The sequence below is a fragment of the Salminus brasiliensis genome, chromosome 23 (genome assembly GCF_030463535.1).
Source record: "Salminus brasiliensis chromosome 23, fSalBra1.hap2, whole genome shotgun sequence".
In the NCBI taxonomy this organism is placed as follows: domain Eukaryota; kingdom Metazoa; phylum Chordata; class Actinopteri; order Characiformes; family Bryconidae; genus Salminus; species Salminus brasiliensis.
Window position 1 is genome coordinate 8,038,877 of NC_132900.1, and position 18,817 is coordinate 8,057,693.

Sequence of the window (18,817 nt, forward strand, 5' to 3'; positions counted from 1 at the left end):
TAAGCAAATGTACACAGTATGATAGCTGTCATTTTCATACCATGGTATAGCTAAGCCTGCTGCAGCCCTTCTTGCAGATTTTGATTCCATTTTTTCTTTTTTCTTTTTTCTTTTTTTTTTAGAAGTAAATTAAACAGTATTGACAGAAGTAAAGTTATTTAGCACAGCTATTTTCAGGTATCTTAGCACAGGCTGCATATGAGGAGGAGGCAAAGAGAAACTAAGCCTTGTGTGTTTTGTTGCTTAAAAAAGGTAAGCACATTTCAAATGCACAAAAACTTTCTCTTCTGTGAACTGTTCCGTTAACTGACTGTCTGAAGTCTTACTGTCTTTCATACACGGCATGTAGTACAATTGTGGGCTGGAACGGTATCATAATCTCGGTGCAAGAAAAATTCCAAGCACTTTAGCTTGCTAAAGACACTCCTTGCTCCAGGAACACTGTGCCACTCTGCTTGCACCATTCACACACTCACCCATGCTAGTGACATCAAAAATGTGAAGCAGTGGAAGATACAGCCAGTGTCTTTTCACTGGGTTACATTATGACCCCATCGGATGTCATCAGGCAGAAAGAACGTGTTCATCACTTGTTCAGAGCACGTAGGCCAGTTTCACTAGCTTGAGATCACTTTGCACAGCATGAAAAGACCCAGAACTTGAGAAAAGACCCAAAGACGTGAGAAAACCCTGCATAATGGAAACAGTACAACCTATACTCTAAACAGAAATGGATCTGTAGAGTACTGATAAGGGGTTCTTTGATTTGTAACAATAATGGAACCCTTTTTGGTGCTACATGGAACCATCAACAACGTTTTCCACCAATATCAAAAATTATTTTGCTAACCAAATGGTTCTATGAAGAACCTTTGTCATAAGGACCATTAAATAACCCTTTTTGTTATTACACACATGGGGTGATATAGATGCCGAAAAGTTACAGATTTAAACCAGCCATTAGCTCTATATATAGTACAAAAAGGGTTCCACTATTCTTTAGTCATTCATAGTCGAAAAATCCTTTTTTAGGGTGCCTTTTTTAACCGTGTTCTAACAACAATTACTGATCAGCACATTAGTGCACCCTGTCACTGTGTTGAATCTCTGCTACATGACCATTGTTTAAGCCCCCTTGTGTAGCTCCCAGGGGGGCCCTTGCCTTGCCTTATGGTGTGACATTTCGAGGGTGTGTCCATTTATCACTGTGGTTATGGGCTTTCTCTTCCCTCTGCAGATCGTCTTTGAAGTGGTGACCTCAGGCCAGCGCGGCTTGCTGGCCATCAAGGATGTCGTCGTCCAGGGCCATCAGTGCAGTAAGGCCGTCTCTTATATCGTAAAAAGCACACACACAAACACACACACACACACAAATTACACCACTGCCTGTCCCTTTAGTGACATCCTGCAAAAAGCAGTGTGTCGTGTCTTTCTGAAGACCAGCATGAACAGAGTAGAAAGGTATTTTCCATCATGTTATGGTAGAGACTCTGCAATGTTCTCTGTCTCCAGAGGCTTGTTGTGTTCATGAGCAAGAAGATAAGCAGCATAAAACTAGTGGCAAACCAGAGTAGTTTGACAAGGAATAGAAGAACAGAGGAAACCTGCACATCTAGGAAAGCTGGAGCAAATATTCCTGTCAGAAAGGACTCCCAATCCAGACTGATACTGACTGCTAAGGAACTTGACATGTAGGTCTCAATACAGTGTATATGCTCAGTACTGTTCAAATATGTTGCATAAACCAAGCTAAATACGTTGTTTAATAACATCGGCAAAATGAGTAAATCAGTTTACACAGGTTTAAAGGTGAGTGAAAGTCCTAGTTGCTTAGCCTATTAAGGGCTCAGCATACTTCCAGCGAAATGAAGTTCACGAGAATTGAACATGCCACACAACTTTTTTTTACAGACCAATCACAGCAAGCAAAGCCTCTGCTTGACATCTGCTGTTGTCCTTGTTTGCTGAAGCTAGGTGAATGTTGTCTCCACAAGAAGTTTGCTGAGCCCTTTACAAGGACATGGCAGTATTAAATACACCAGATATATATTTGTTCAAATCTACACTATATGCACTATACTGTATATACTATATAATACACATACTTGTGATAAGTTGCTATAGTGAGGCACTATAGCAACTTATTGTTGCTATAGTGACAGATGCATAGTATTGACAGATGCATAAAATGAAATGTCAGATACTGTGTTAAATGTTATATGTATTAAATGGCCATGCCGCTACAATTACAGCATTCATTTAACTATGTTTACATTTTCTGTGAATTTTATTCTATCTGATTCTGAGCAGCTACACCACAAGACCACATTTACTAAAACATACAGAGTGCACAAGCATACATTATACAGTGCTCTGTTTACTGTGTATTCACTAGTGCTGGGATCTTCTATGCTGCTGTTTCTGCCATTCCTAAATGGGGATTTAGTGCACTTAGGGAAAAGAAAGTGAATAGAGAACTTGCGGAAATGAGAGGAAGAAAGGGAAAATGAATCGGCTGAGAGCTGAGTCTCTGTTTTTGGACCCAGTGATGATAAAAATGGAGAGCCATCATTTGGCAAAAACGGATGAAATTCAAACAGGGCAAAACACTTTGGGTTGAGAATAAGCCATGCCTGCCGCTTATGGAAAGCCCCACTTAAAGCTCTTTGCAGAGTAACTGTGTACAGTGAGCTTCCTTTCAGTGGCATTATCAAGCTCTTCAAATAGTCTCTTACACCAATAAACACTTACTTTGGCTTTCTCCCATGTTTACTGAGATAGAAGGCACATGGTGCAGGAACAGACTGACTATTAGCATTCAGATGTTTTTGTTCGGTTTGTGTTCGGTTTAGAATTCCAGATCAAATTGGATTTATCCCCCAATCCCGGCCCAGTTTAACTGGCTATTGTTAACTGATTGTGAGGCAGGATGTGAATGCAGATTATGGTCCGCGCTGGCATAAAGTAGATTTTAAAAACACCTAATACCAGCTTAAACTAGAAATATCTGAGGAAATCCCTTCCTTCTTGTTTTGCTGAGTGCATGCCTACATGCATATGCATTGCATATTGAACAAAATTGAGACTGTCACAATATAGGAATGACTTTATCGATACAAATCAGTCACAGGAAGAAAGGGTAATGGCGTTACTATATTGAGCTCCAAATGATGATTCCTGAACGTTAAATTGAGTGATAGGATGTGTCTTTATTTTTTTATGGCAAAAAAGACACATTCATTTCCTATTCATGAAAGCAGATGGCATGGCTGCCTTCACTCCAAGGTGTCATTAACTCAGTGGGAGGTCTACCTATCATTAAAGAAAAAAAACGCTACATTACCAGCGAGAGAAATAGGTACAGCCAACGCACCATTGAGGAGAGTAGCTGGTCAAAGTAATAAAAGTGGCGCTATTTGTAACAAAAAAAGTCACTGCTGAAATATTGAATAGAAGGAAGAAGAGCTGAGAGGGAGTGATTAAATTAGCAGCGTTGCTGTGTTTTTGGAAGACGCCTCGCTTATCGATTCAAGGTCGCTGTGGCCTGATTTCCACAAGAGAGGCGTAATCAAACATTATACCTCCTAACTTGATTTACATGGAACCTCATCCTGGAAATGTTTTTGTTATGAATGCATATTGACCCAGATATGAGTGTGCTTTGTTGTTGAGGCACAGAAAGACTAATTAAAGTTACCACTGGCCGCATTGCAGTACAGATCCATGGAGTTAAGGTTAGAGATTTACTGAGCATTACTGCACTATTATAAATAGCACAGATTAAATAGGATTTCTATAACCATGGCTTCCCAAACCAATCTTTAAACAGACTCTTCTTAAAGCTTATGTGAATTGTCATATAAAATTGTGTTGTTTTTTTGTTTTGGATTTTTTGCTTTTGATGTTAGATGTGAGATAGAGTTTCTGAACTCTCTTGAAGAGCCTCTCAAATGTGTCTAAGAGCTTCACACGTCGGATGAAAACAAATGAGCTGGGTGGCAGCTTTCTTTCTCACTTGTCATTCTTTATCCCTTCACCAGTAGTAAAACTATATCATTCCTGCCACATCAATATTGCCTCAGTGGTGTTCTGCTTCTATCTGTTTTGTATACCAGCATCAATAGGCTAAATAGAAACACTATACGCATATCCAGAAGTATGTGGACACCTGAACATCACATCCAACAGCTCATTCCTAATTCATGGGCATTATTATGAAGATGTTTCTCCACTTGTCTGGGAAGACTTTCCACTAGTTTGGCAGTAAGGCTTCTGGAACTTGCTTCTGTTCGGCCACATACGCATTAGACACATAAAGTCGGTGATCCAACTCATTCCACATGTGTTCAATGGAGTGGAGGTCAGGTCTCTGCCAGTAAAATTCTTCCACACCAATCTCAAACCACTTCTTAATGGACCTTGCCTTGTGCACAGAGGCATTGGCATGCCAGAATCTTTAAAACTGTATTGTTTGCTGTACATTTCCTTTTAAGTAAGTATCAAACTTCCATCAAACTTAACACTTTATGCAGTGTGTTTGGGCAGGTAGCGTTCTGCTAAATGCAGATTTCACCATCAGGCTGCCAGGTGGTGAAGCGTGATTAATCACTCCATAGAATGGGTTTCCTCTGCTCTGGAGTCTGTGGCTGTGTGCATTGCAACACTTCTGCTGATGCTTGGTTACAACTTGACTTACTTGCTCTTCAACACAAACCTGCCGCTGTCAGCGTTTGTTAGTGGAGACTGCCTGGTTACTTGCTTGATTTTATATAGCTACAGATCAGAATAAATGTGTATACATGTATATTTCTTTATTGCATATTTTCCGGTTAGTATTGACTGTATTAGACTATAAAGCTAGTCAGAAGTTATCCATTGACCGTATGTCCATTAACATATTACAATAAGATGCCGGATCATAAGAGAAGCCTGTATGAATTACCAAAGTATGAAGGAATCTCTGCTTAATCAATTTTACAGTTTTACAATTTTATCCAAAAGTAAAATTAATAATAATTAAATAAAACATGTTGTAAAGTTATTAAACTACATATTCAATTGCATAAGTTACAGTCGTGTTACTGCAAACAATGGTTTAGTTAAAGCTTTCTGAGAAACCGCTCCTATAAATTATATTTCCTTTTATATGTCTTCTAGTTTCCTTTTTGGTCCATTCTTATAGTCTTGAATTGATTCCTTCATACCATGCTAAAGAAAACATGTGAAAAAGGATATTTTCACAGGATATGACACAATATTTACTAGCAATTCCATGAATTTAAATATATATTATAATCTATACTATACACCATGCTCCAAAAATGGCAAGTGCAGAAAACACAATGTACAAACAGAGTACAACAAGCAACAGACAGTGTACTGGAGTTTTAGGCCTTTAGTCTAGTATTGTTCCTCTCTCACTGCCTGCGGCACTGCCTCACAGTGAGCTGCTGGTACTGACAGAGAGAATTACTTGTAATATTTACCAAATTCCTGCAGTGACTGACAGCCACTGTTATAATCTGGAGTCTATGGGACACACATGCGAAAAAAAGAAAATAGCTATCCAGTCAAGCAATAGCATTTAGCAATTTTTATGGGTTCAATTTTTATACATTGTTCTGTTCTGTTTTTACTGCTTTGCACAGCCAATATATTTAAGATTTAGTTTTTTAGGAACATGCCAGAATAATAATTCACTGTAAACTTAGAAAAAATGCTTAATGATTACTTTAGCATCTAAAACAATATATTGTCAATGTTAAACAAAAACCTTGTATCTCCATATTTAGTTACTTTAAGTAATTGCTGACACAGATGTGACACACACAGCTTGTCTAGTCTGTGTAGAGAAGTCAGTGTGTATTGTCAACAGGACTCTCTGAAACAGATAAACATGAACCTACTGGCACCATGTCTAATGCCAGGCATGGGCAAGAGGGGTAAAAAGCCCCCCCCCCCAGTATGGAGCTCCATACAATACTTTTGGGATGAGTTGGGGAGTTGAGGATGATGTGGGGTGGTGATCATCCAAAATCCTGACATCACAAATGTTTTTGTTGCAGGATGAAATCAAATCCTCTAAACAATGCTCCAACATCTAGCCCTTTTCTCTGGACAATAGAGAAAGTTGTTTCGACAAAAGCAGAATTAATTATTTTTATTACCAGAAGAATTTCAGAAGAAACCATGAATGAGCAGGTGTCCCAATACTTTTGTCCATATGGATATGGATATTATTTGTGTTAAGTGTATAAGGTGGATTCATTAATAATATGGTGGGTTTATATTGTGTTTTATTTTGCAGTGACAACGCCCCACTTTCTTCATATTAAAGGGGTAGAGGTAAACGCAGGGCAGACGGCTACCTTCCACTGTACTGTCAATGGAGAGTGGAGAGACAACTTTCATCTGTGGCTACAGGTGACACTAACTAACTAACACTAGCTAACTTACTTTTTTTAAGGGCCACAGTGTGTGGAGAGATACTATTTATTTAGATTATATGTGTGTGTGTGTGTGTGTGTGTGTGTGTGTGTGTACTCAACTCTGAAGTTACTTAATCACTGTTTCACACAGAATGCCAGGGAATTAGGCCAAAGTTTTGTTCTCCGGTCCTGCATTTGAGAGACATCTGGGACAAAAACTAGTTTTCGGAGTGAACCGTCTGTGCTTGTTTCTCTCTCTCTGTAGCAACAGTGTTTCCTCTCAGATCATGCTCTGTTAATGTCTTCTGACTCTGTCACATTAGCCGTGCTGTGTTGTACTGTAAGCTGGGCTGAGTTACACATAGAAGCACTTTAGTTGGCACACATAGTCTCTTTGTGTTGCTTTTAGTCAGACTGCATCACACCAAGCTCTTTAAAAAGAGGAGAACAAGCTTGTTTACCTCTTTCCTCTTCCCCCTTTAATCCTCTCTTCCTGCACATCTCTACATCTTATATATATATATGGAGCTTATAAACCCTCTCCATGCCTCAAGAAGTATATACAAGCAGTATATCATCTCTCACCTTGTAACTATATATTTTCACATCATTTGGAAACAATTAGCTGTCTGTCCTAAGCAGTATTGGTACATTCACATACATTAAAGTTAAGAGTATGGTTTTGTTCTATTTTAAAGTTTTAAAGTTTTGTTCCATAAATGACATGCTATGGTCTTTCTCTCTTACTGTCTCACTCAGACTGTCTCTCTCACTGTCTCTCTCTCTGACTGTTTCTACTTTTTGTAGCTCTCTATATCTTGCTTTCCCTCACTCTCTTTATTATTCCATCTCTGTCCCTCTTTCTCACACTCTCTCTGTCACTCTTATTCACCTATGCTCTTTCACTCTCTCACTATTCTTGCCTCTCTGCCCCTCTCTTATTTTCGCTCTCTCCCTTTCTCTCTCATTCTCTTTTCCTCTCTCTGTTTCTGGTGTGATGTTCTGAGTGTGGAGGACCTCTGCCAGGTAGTTAGTTACTTAAACAAACACGTCCTCATTACTAGGCAAAAGAAACACAAACATTAAGTGAAGTCCCCTGATGACAGTAATGAAGAAAGATCTCCAATGAACAAATGGCCCCCATCTGCCTGCTACACTGGGTGACAGCTGGGGAGAGTCTAGGGTATGTGAATGTGAGTGTGTGTGTGTGTGTGTGTGTGTGTGTATGAGGAGTAGAAATGATTAAAACTGAAAAGTTGCAGCCAAGAAAACATTCAGGGAAATATATTGCCATTAACACACTGCAGAAACAGACAGATGCACGATTGCACACACAGACACAAACGTCCAAAAGACACGCATATGCTCTAGAACACACTCTGACTCCTCATTGTTCGCCTGTGTCTGGACTACAGGGTATTGGAGGACGTGAGGCTCCTATGAAGGCCACTAAGCCGTGGAATAACCAGCGATTCATTGGCATGTTTGACGTGGTGAACACCACAAAACAGGACTCTGGACGCTACCGCTGCATTGTCCACTCCAACAAGGGCGTGGGTGTTTCCAACTATGGAGAACTGACCATCAAACGTGAGTCCATATCACACCACTGTCTAAAGGTGTCCATCTTTGGTCTTACAGCAGTTCCATTGGATTCTATATCTTCAGATGCACTTTTACACTCCTGCATCACTGCAGCACACACATACATACGCACATTCCTCTAACTACTTCTTCTAACTACTTCAGCTATACTATAGACATACTTTCCACCTTCTGACTTTCACTAGAGAGTCGGAGAGTGACTTTATTTCTTGAGCACATTGTCAGCTGATGGCGTTGTGAGGAAGATTGATGTGCGTTTTATGTTAATGGCCTGCACTCCTTTTGTTTTGATGCGTCTGTATGTGTGCTGCTTTACGAGCGCTGTCCTTGACCGTGCGTGTATCCTCTCTGGAAGGACATAAAGGCGGGAGTGTATTGATGTACAGTAGGCTGTCCAGCGCAGGCCTCCGCCAGTCATTTGATATGAATTTATAGAGGTGGCCGCTTCTAAATCCTCCTTTCCTTCTCTCCCGTAGCCGCGAGAGTTAGGTAATGGCCTTCAATATTTCTCCTCCTCAATTTCCCCTTCTCTCGCTTTCTCTCGCTCAGGCCGAGCGATGAATTGAATTTATGCTCCTGTAGGTCCACCCTCCTCTTTTTTATGGATTCACAGCTTTAGGTGACTGACTGCTCTAATCCTACCTTGTCCACACAGAAAGCTGTCAGTCAAAGTATGCCGACCGCAACCTTGAGCTAGGCCCTGCTCCCTTTAGGGTGTTTTCAGTGTTTTGGTTTGAATTCATACACACACTCTCAAACACACTCATATACATGTATTGTGTGTATACAAAAAACATGAACGCTGGTAAAAGTAAAGTAGTGGTGCTGGTTAGATTTACAAAGCTTTGGTTCCAGATTTGCCAGCTGCCTAATGTAATTAATGGGTTTCTTTAAAAAAAGGTTGGAGAATGATTAAACGAACACACATTGACATGCATAAAACTAGAAATGTTTGTGGACACTCTGTCTAGTGAATGCATTAAACTACAATTGTACCCATTGCTGACACAGATGGGTAAATGCACACACAGCTTGTCTAGTCTGTGTAGAAAAGTATTACCAGAATAGGACTCTCAGGAGCAGATAAACATGAACCTAGTGGCACCATACCTTATGCCAGGTTTGGGCTAGAGAGGTATAAAAGCCCCCAGCATTGAGCTGTGCAGCAGTGGAACTGTGTTCTCTGGAATGATGGTGCTCCATCCTATACTTTTGGGATGAGTTGGGGATGAGGTGTAATGCTGATCGTCCAACATCATGACCTCACTAACGCTCTTGTTCAGAGCATCCAGATTTAAATAATGTCAAAAAGTGAACTAGAGAAACAAGGTTTTTAAGTTACAGTGACGATATGTAAGCACAAATCTCGTTGGCACTTTCAAATGTAGGCATTGATTCAGTAGCTTCAGTCAGGCCTGATATCTAATTATTACCTGAGAACATTCTCTGATCTGAACCACAGCACCAAGCTTTGAATACATACATACCTGACTTTATTATGTCAGTCAATAAACAAAATCAAGTTTAAAATGATCTTTCATTTAATTGAAGTAATTTTAGTCTGTACTAATACTGTATTTGAGAACAAATACAAACCCCAACTGAAGCATGGGCAGAATTTCAAACATTACTCGGCTCTAACTTCAGCCTGGACTGAGTGCCATTCTTGAATTTGGTGTTTGTAGCATTTTTGGTGTAATTTCCTCAGCCTTCACGTATTTACTCTACAAAAGTAAACCCAGATGGCCCCTTCCACTGATTCCCTCATAGTCCATTTGTAGTGCTCTCCCACACTGGCCCTGCACACTGCTCTTCATGGAAATGATGGGTTCTGATGGGTGTTGGCAAACCAGCAGCATATCTCTGCCTGCTTCTCCCAGGGTACTGCCCTGCTACATCATGCAACTGACTCTGCCTGGTGTTTTACCCGTTCAGACGCAAGTGTGCCATAGCTTTGCATGGAGGCTTAATTGATGTTGAACAGTGCGTTGTGGCTTTATGTGGCCATGTCAGCACTAATGAGCAAAGCCGCGAGTAATCAGAGTGGCATGGAGATCCTGGTGTAACTCATTAGTTGCTTCTTCCCCTCCCGATCTGCAGATCTGCTATTCGGCAGAACCCACACCAGCCCAATTAGGGCTACAGCGGCTTAGAATAACTGGCAGAGCACTCGTGGTGCACATGAGGACATGATGGGAGACTTCTGAATACTTCTAGAGAGAAGACAAGATGAGAGTTAGTCTCCTAACCAGACGTCTTTGATTCGTCTAGAATGTCTGGTTACAAGAATGTTTAACTTTGGACCAAAATACACGTCCACTCTGAAGAAAACATTAGCCTATACTGAGAGTGAGATGTCCAGAGTCTGTTACTCAAACATGCCCACAGTGAGCAATGTTAATGTCCCAAAATAAAAGAGCAAGAGCTTGAAGCTAGCGTTTCAGAGATTTGAGTTTTGAACACACTCTTTATTCTTGTGATTTGCTAACATTCCTCAAAAAGTAGGGCCGATTCCACAGCAGTGACTGCAAGAGAAAAGGAAGATGGAGGAAGGCTGGACAAATCTTGAGTAACCAAGAGCACAGAGAGGGACAGTGAGTAAAAGGTGGAGGGCTTTTTGTGTATATGGTTGGCAGACAGGTGCTGTACTGAAGCAGGCCACAGCTGTCCACTCCCATAACCCCATAACACGCACACATCTTTCTCTCTTCCACACCCACTCACACACACACACACATTCACACACACTTTCACGCCCCTGACCGCATGGACAACAGCCCTGCAACAGCTGCTCAATGACCCCCCCGCCACACACATACCACACCGTCACATACACAAGGACACACACAGATACACCCTCTGTGATACACCCAGACTTGTCACACACACACATATATACACACAATCTGCCATTTTCTTAGCCTGCCAGTCTCAGATGTGCCCCCTGAGGAAGCTACTATTGTCTGCCTCTTCTCCAAGTCCTTTGCACATACATGCATACACAGAAAATGAGGACATCCCATTTTTTCACATATTTAAACATATGGACATTTAATCTTTATTTATTCAATACTGACAGGTAATTGACGTACACGTACAAGAACAATCATGTGTATGTATTTAAAAGTATTACTACTTAAAATGTCTAAAACTAGAATCAGGTGCAGCACATCAGCTGCAGATGATTAGGGTTAGAGAGGATCCTGGAGGAGCCTGTATTATTTAAAGCTCAGATGTTTACTTAAGGGGGTACTTAAAACCCCCCCATGCACCACATCCTAACTACAGTGGATACCTGTGTGTCCCCAGTTTTGTCTTATCAATCTCAATGAGCCTCATTCTGACAGACTCGTATCAGTCTTTCACTAAGTCCATCTCTCTCTTATACACACACATTGTCATTCCAGTTTCCCTGTCATGTGTCCATCCACCAGCTCCTCTGTCGTGTGTGCAGGGCTTACAGCATTCGCCAGACGTTTATTAGCATCTCGCTCTGCATGTTTCTGCTGCTAATCTGCTGCTTTACAGCCTTTTGTCCAAGCTAAGCTCACTAAAGCTGGACACTCTAAAAGAGCCCAGAGCGGAATTAACTTCATTTACTGCCACCCCTCCATTTTCCACTCCTTTATTTCATTTTCCTCTCTCCTTACTCAATTATTTTTAGCCTAGACTATTGTCCATTGTGGCAGGAGTTGAGCTAAAAACCAAATAGAGTTCAGATCAGTAAAGCCTGCTCGGTTGAAAGCAATTCAGTGGCTGAAGTTTCTGTCCAAGAGTCTGAAAGCCTGACATGACGGAGCACTTTCCGTCCTCGGAGTGGCTGTAAATAGTTGACAGTGGCATGACATCTGTAGATTAATAAGTCATTATAGTTTTAAGCGGGCCGAGCTGAGGGTGATGGAGTCAGAAGGCGTGACGGATGTCTTCATAAAGGCGAGTGCCACATCACTACGTTAAACGGGCTGTGAGCCTGTTAGCACAGGCCGCTCTCACCCCACCAGGTCACGCTTGGTCGAGGGCCGTCACTACCGTGATGGATGGAGCGTCTGCCAGAGCCAGCGGGTAACGTGGGGGAGTCATTTCTCTTCTTAGCTAACAGAGAGATCACATAGTACACATGCATGTCAACATAAACCTCAGCACAAAAGTGAGATCAGCATTTTTAATAATAATATAAAATCAATTTACTTACAGGCAGTTTGACAGTGCACGATACGATAGCGAGAGTAGGCTAAGATCATTAACCAGTGGCTCTGATAGACGTGTAGTTGTATTAAATAAGCCACTGTTCACCTTCACAGTTGTGTGTTGTACTATGATGCAGTTTTGCAAAATTTTACATTTACATTTACAAAAGTTTACATTCTGCAGATAAATACATGTAATTTTGTGGAGTCAGACAAAATATTTAGTACTCAAAGCCTTTCTTATATACATAATAAAATTATTATTTGTTTATTTTACATGTAGTCTTGAGACACAAATGAGCTGCAAACCTATAGAAATTTCCAATCATGAAAAAAAGTGAAATACTATGCAACCATCAGAACTTACTGTGATACTGTGATACATGAAACATTTTTGGGCAAAATGCCACAATACTTAATTTGACAATTTAACAATAAGTTTACAGTACACAATACAGACCATGACACGTTGTCGCCTTCACACTACGCAACTATTTGTCTTGTAATTTTCCTGCCGTTGTTGTTTACAAGACTACAAGACTACAAGACTGATCAGCTCCTCACCCTTGTGTTGTGCTTGTATTGGCTGTAGCTAGTCGCTGCACTAAACACCAGTTACAACACTTTTCACACAACCAGATTTATAGTCACCAACATGTCCGGATATTAATCCTACTAAATATTTGTCGGGGGCTTGCAAAGCATTGGGATCATTCTGTGAGCTCTCTGATTGCGTCTTTCAGCAGGTCACGCCTAGTGTCTGAGCCAGCACTGAGCAAACGACCTAAGCCTTTGCCTTAGCAGCAAGTCAAAAACATGCAGTGGCACTTCACGTGTCAGAGGAAGCACAGGCTAGCCTGCACCTACCTGCATCCTTATGTAGTATTGTGACAAACGTATGAGAAAGTGGGTAAGAAAAACTCTTCTGTAGTGTAGTGCATCACTACATCCTATTCAGTGGGGCTCATGTTTAATCATAATAACTAAGTTTATCTCCATAACAATAACATGTTTTCATAGATATGGAAGCCATATGAGTCTCATATACAATAGTCATGTGCAAGTTTACAAATTGTAACGCATGTTAATAATGATGAACAAAGCAGAGCATGGCTCTAAATTGACAAAGAAAGCTGTACAACAGTAAGAATAAATATGCAAAAAATGATATCCTTAATGCTTTGTGTTGGTCAACTCTCAAGACAGAAATAAATGACTATAAATAGTTCATTACATTCTGCTATTTATCTTTTATTAACTTCTGCATAGCTTCCACAAAATGTTTTAACTAAGGCATGTTATTGTACTTTGGTGTGTAGTTTATTAATTAATAACAATTAAGTTCAGACGTTTAACCGGCAGTGTACATTAACATGCAAGCCTTTAACCACAAATCTAAAACCACAATCATCAAAAAGCCCTCAGCTCCGCTTTTCACAGCATTTTCCCAGATTTAACAGATATTTTTCAAGTTGGAGAGAAAATATATATATATAAATATATAACTCAGCTTTATGAATGGAATTTGAGTGGATCTTGGATGAATTGTAATGCCTGCTGGCTCTAGTGCATGCTCCTTTATTACAGTGCAGTGGAAAGTTCACCTGTGGTTAATCTGAACACTGCCCTCTGAACTCTGCTATGGGAGAGAAATGTGTGTGAGAGAGAGAGAGCAAGGGAGGCAGAGACAGAAAGAGAGAGGGAGAGCACCCCTGATAGCTCAGCAAAGGTTCCGGGCTCTTCTAGGAAGTGGTACTTAAGTTGTAGACATAAGGGCACATGAGAGAATGGGCGTATTAGGAGCAGAGGGAGCGTATTGACATTAGTGTCAGAGCATGTCATTTGGCCTATTTGTAACACAGCACAGTTCTAATAACACACTGACACACACTTACTTCTGGGCCTTGCAGAAAGTCTTTGTTCTACACACAGTCAATTATGCTTTAAATGATTAAACCCATCCAGTTCGTTTAGGACTTTGGTGATTTGCTGGGCTCCCTGCAGATCTCAGTGTTGGTTGAGAATAGCCTCTTTGTCTGGCCCACACCACTGCACTCTAATATTTTTTTGGCAGATTGAGAGATAGTTTAGTAATAAAATGGGTAATAAAAATTGGCACCCCGAGCAAAATATTTGTTGATAAAGTTAAAGATTACCCATTCACTTAACATTTAGAACAACTTTTTATTGTTTACAGTTTACAAATAACAAAAAAGAAAAAGTGCCCAAAGCTAAAGTTTGGGCATCTTGCATGGTCAGTAATTAGTAACCCCTACTTAGTAATGGTAAGAATCACAGCTTATAAATGCTTTTGTAGCAGCTAAGAGTCTTTCAATTCTTGTTTGGGAGATTTTTACCCATTCTTCCTTGCAGAAGGTTATTATAGCCGAGAAAGTTTGTTTTAGTGGAGACTGGTGAGGTCAAAAGGTCTGCTGTGAGTGTTCTATCAGTGCAGATTTAATCAGTTCTTGCCTGAGGCCTGGCGCTTGATGTATGTGCTATCGCACTCACTCAGCCTGTAGCCTACTAAACACAGAGACGGGAGAGGCCGACAGGATTGAAGCCAAAACTCTTAACCCTTAGTCTAAAGTTTCTATATTTACAATATGTAATTACATTATTACAGAGTAACTTTCATAATTACTTACATTACATACTGTTTTAAATGACCATTTTGTTTTTATTGGTTGAGTTTTTTAACTTGTTTCATTGTGGAAAATTTACTTCCACAAAACAAGACTGTATGAATAAAAGAATCAAGAGGAAAAATAAAAAAAACTGCAATAAAAGTATTTAAAACTATTTTATTTAAAGGTATTTATTATTTAAAGTTTGTGGATATTTAACTTCATATTATTTCTCTGTTAATTGCTAAATTAATGTTTGTATTAAATATATATTGTGTAAAACAAATATTTATAAGCATACCATTTAATACATTTTGGAACAAACTCACTTATTACCACAAAAGTGTTATCGACCAGCTATCTGTTTAGCTAGCTACAAACAAACATGAATTTCTAAGAGGTGTGTCACAGTGTGTATGCTATGACGGTGGAGTTATTTGATAAAGTATTGTTCTGTGTGTATATACTGCTATGCACACCAATCAGTCATAAGATTAGGTTTATGAGGTGTGAGTTGTGAGGTGGAGCATCCATGAGCATAAAGGCCCTGTTGCTGGTTCACCAGTTGTTCTTTGTTGCAGCACTTTTAGTTGAGACTGACCACTGCATACCAGAAAAAAACCCACAAGATCTGCCTGATGTTTTGGGATGTTCTGACCAAGTTGTCTAGGCATGTACAGATTCTCCATTAGATCACCTTTAAGAACTGACTAATAACTTGCTACCTTATATATCCCTTTAACAGGTGTCACTGTAGGTGAAGATTTTGTTTTGTTTTCCACTTTAAAAATTACACTGAAGAGAATGTGTGCTATGTATTGAAAATCAATATTGCTGACACCAATACTGGTATCCCAGTCTATGGGTTAGCTGGACGTTGCAGGGTTAATTGACATAGTCTGTTCTGAAAAAGTGCTCAAAGTGCTAACTCTAACCGCTGTTTTAACTCATGGCAGCGGCATGGTGTCTGAGAAGCAGGTGGATTAACTGGTTCATTTTAGGTGATGTTTGATTGGCCGGCTGTCGAAAGAAGGATTATGAAGAATTTAGGGGCCCCTGGCTTGGGTCGCTATGGGACAGCCATCTGTAGGATCTGTGACCTGCACATGGCTACATATAAACGCACACACACACACACACACACACACACACACACACACACACACACACACACACACATGCATGCAAGAACACATGCTACCACTAGGGGTGTGATGGTACACAGATTTTTAGTGTTGATATGTTTTTATTTTTTATTTATTCTAAAGTGAAGATTTTATTATTGTTTGTGTTAAAAAACATCTTTATTCTACAGAGCTTTAAAACATTGAGGAAAATGAGCAAAAACAGGTCTGTGTGTGAGTTTAGTGTGTACAGGATGATGACACATGAGCCTTTCCACTCTTAGAGGAAAGCAGTCAATTTAGTTTTATACAACAAAAACATTCTTTAAAACTTCTAAAACTAAATTAGCTAACTCTAACTCAAATTAGCTGTGTTCTTATCAAATCAACAAGTGACTAAGACAAATGTGAATACAGAACAATGTGTTACAAGTGAATTTGATCATGTCATTAGATCAGAAAAGAAAACAAATGAGAAAGAACCTTCTTCCCATATCCCCCAAATTTACCTTTCACATATAGCATAAATAGAACACAAATTCTCAGATTCAGCCTTCTTAGGCTACATTCACACAGCCGGTAAAGTGTCCCAAATCTGATTTTCTCACCAAATCTTTTTTTTTTTTTTTTTTTTAATGTGACCTACATCCAACATTCATCCAACAGTTGACTCTTCTAAACTTTAGCAATCAAGCAATGCTTCTTATAAAGTTTTGGTTTCATCTTCGCCAGCATCACAGTAGTTATTGAAGGGTGTTCCAGTGGTAGGCAGCTGAACTTATCACGTAGAATGTCTTCAAGCCTGCTGTGAAAAGGTATTCACAGTATTCTTCCACGACCACTTCTATGGTTTGCGTCCTTGATTTTTTTAAATTAGTTTGACACTGAGGCCAAGTCTTCCTGTTCAAGAAATGTATTCAAACACAGAACGGTTGCAATATGTGCCTTCTAATTTAGTCGGAACAGAGACATCATCTCAAATATTTATGAGATCAGTTACCTCACTATTCCACCGTTAAAACACTGCTGTTAAAACACTACTGCCTTAGTGTTATAGGCCTCAAACAGATTAAGCCTTAAAAAAATCCATCCTCTAGAATTCCTAAGCATCTTCAGAAAAAAGCCACGGCCATAAAAACAATATACCATGCATACCATAGGTGAACCGTGCCTTGGGTGAACATACAAACACACATGCTTTCCCATACGTGGTTTATGTATTCATCACTTTGTGTCAGTATTTCCTTCCTGATCAATATCTGTGGTCGGATGAATTCTGCAATAAATATGAATTACAGTTTATTATCATATTGGCTGTAGTGTAATCGGAATGCCTGTGCTGGGCATCCATCACTTCTGCTTGGCCCAGCGGGCATATATTCTCCTAAATGATGCCATCCTATAGGACACAGCCTGCACGGCTAGCACTGAGCCTGCCAAAGCCATAAACTTTTGATGTGTTCATCGATGGTAATGTCCTAGCTGTAGCCAAGCATATATACACACTCGCAAAACGGACAGTTCTGCTGGGCTAATCTCTCTCGCACTCTCTCGCTCTCACTCCCTCACTCTCACACGCAGACGTACCTCAGTCCTCAGCAAGATATATAAATGAAATTTCACTTTGGTTTGAAGTGGTTTAGTTGATCAATAATGCACTTTGTCTCACCTGGCTGTCTGATTGACTCAGTCAGCTCTTCCTGCTCCTTTTGAAGCAGTTGCAGCTGGAACAGCACAATGGAAAACTGAAGAGCGTGTCTGTCTTTGTTTAGACTTTAAAGGAAATGTGCAAGCATAGCATTTACACTGCCAACCTATAGACTCATATATACTGTACTGACAGTGACAGTCATATCCTACTTTCACCACACATATACACTAGAGGTGGGAGGAAAAAATAGTATAGCATATTTTACTATTAGTATAATACTAATAATATATGTCATGTGACTCAGAAAACACACCATCTAGCCATCGTCTTCAGAGTTTGTTATTATTGTGTGCTATAGGAAAGACCTTAAAAAAGTTTTCATTTGAAGGTATAATTTGCATTTAAAGGTAATACATTGCAATGCCATATTACAGTTCTTCAACAACACAGATTCTTATAAATCACATTTGATGTCATGGCTGAGGAATTATGCCCTTTACTGAATTCGAGTCATGTACATGTAACACATGTAACATATGCACATATATGCATGCATGTAGACACACATACTCACTCTCTCTCTCTCTCTCTCTCTCTCTCTCTCTCTCTCTCTCCCTCTCTCTCTCTCTCAAACCTGTAAAACAATGCCCAACTCAGACAGATGTTTTATTGATTGAGTATAACCCCAGAGGCGTGTCAATAAACTTCAAGCGATTCCTTGGCTCATATTTTACAGCTAAGAGGCTTGCTTGGTCCTGCTCTGTGCCGTATCGCTGCTGCCAGTGACTTTAAAGATCCGGCTTGTCTCCTGCACTTAGGCTCAAGTCTTTTCCTTCTGTATATTAATAAAGAACACAGAGGAGCGCTTTCTCTGACCTTGTATTTTCCTGGCGGACCTGCAATCAGTAAAGGACGTCGTCCATGCAGGGTTTTTTTCCTCTGAATGTTGTAGCACTTACAACAGCACCTTCTCAACCACACACGTTATTTCATCAATAACACCACCCATGGACAAGAGGGTTTATTGATCGACAGGTATTTTCCCAGATACATCCTGTATTTACTTCACTACCACAAAAAACAATCCAGAAAGGCCTTTTGCTCACCTGCACTGTTCTGTCTTATTCTGAGGAGAACATCTGAACTGACTACAGGCCAATTCTAAAGGTAGCAATAACTCTTACAGCAATAACTC

The 18,817-nt window shown here is 40.0% G+C and overlaps 1 protein-coding gene across 6 annotated transcripts in view; it reads left to right on the forward strand.

Moving 5' to 3' along the window:
• The window catches only part of LOC140546207 (receptor-type tyrosine-protein phosphatase mu-like), a 220,226-nt gene that overhangs the window by 71,585 nt on the left and 129,824 nt on the right, over nt 1–18,817 (forward strand). For all 6 annotated transcript variants that reach the window (XM_072669429.1, XM_072669431.1, XM_072669433.1 and 3 more), the window contains exons 4-6: nt 1,238–1,316; nt 6,308–6,423; nt 7,844–8,018. In XM_072669429.1, coding sequence (XP_072525530.1) covers nt 1,238–1,316; nt 6,308–6,423; nt 7,844–8,018 — 370 coding nt within the window. The remainder of the gene's footprint in view (nt 1–1,237; nt 1,317–6,307; nt 6,424–7,843; nt 8,019–18,817) is intronic.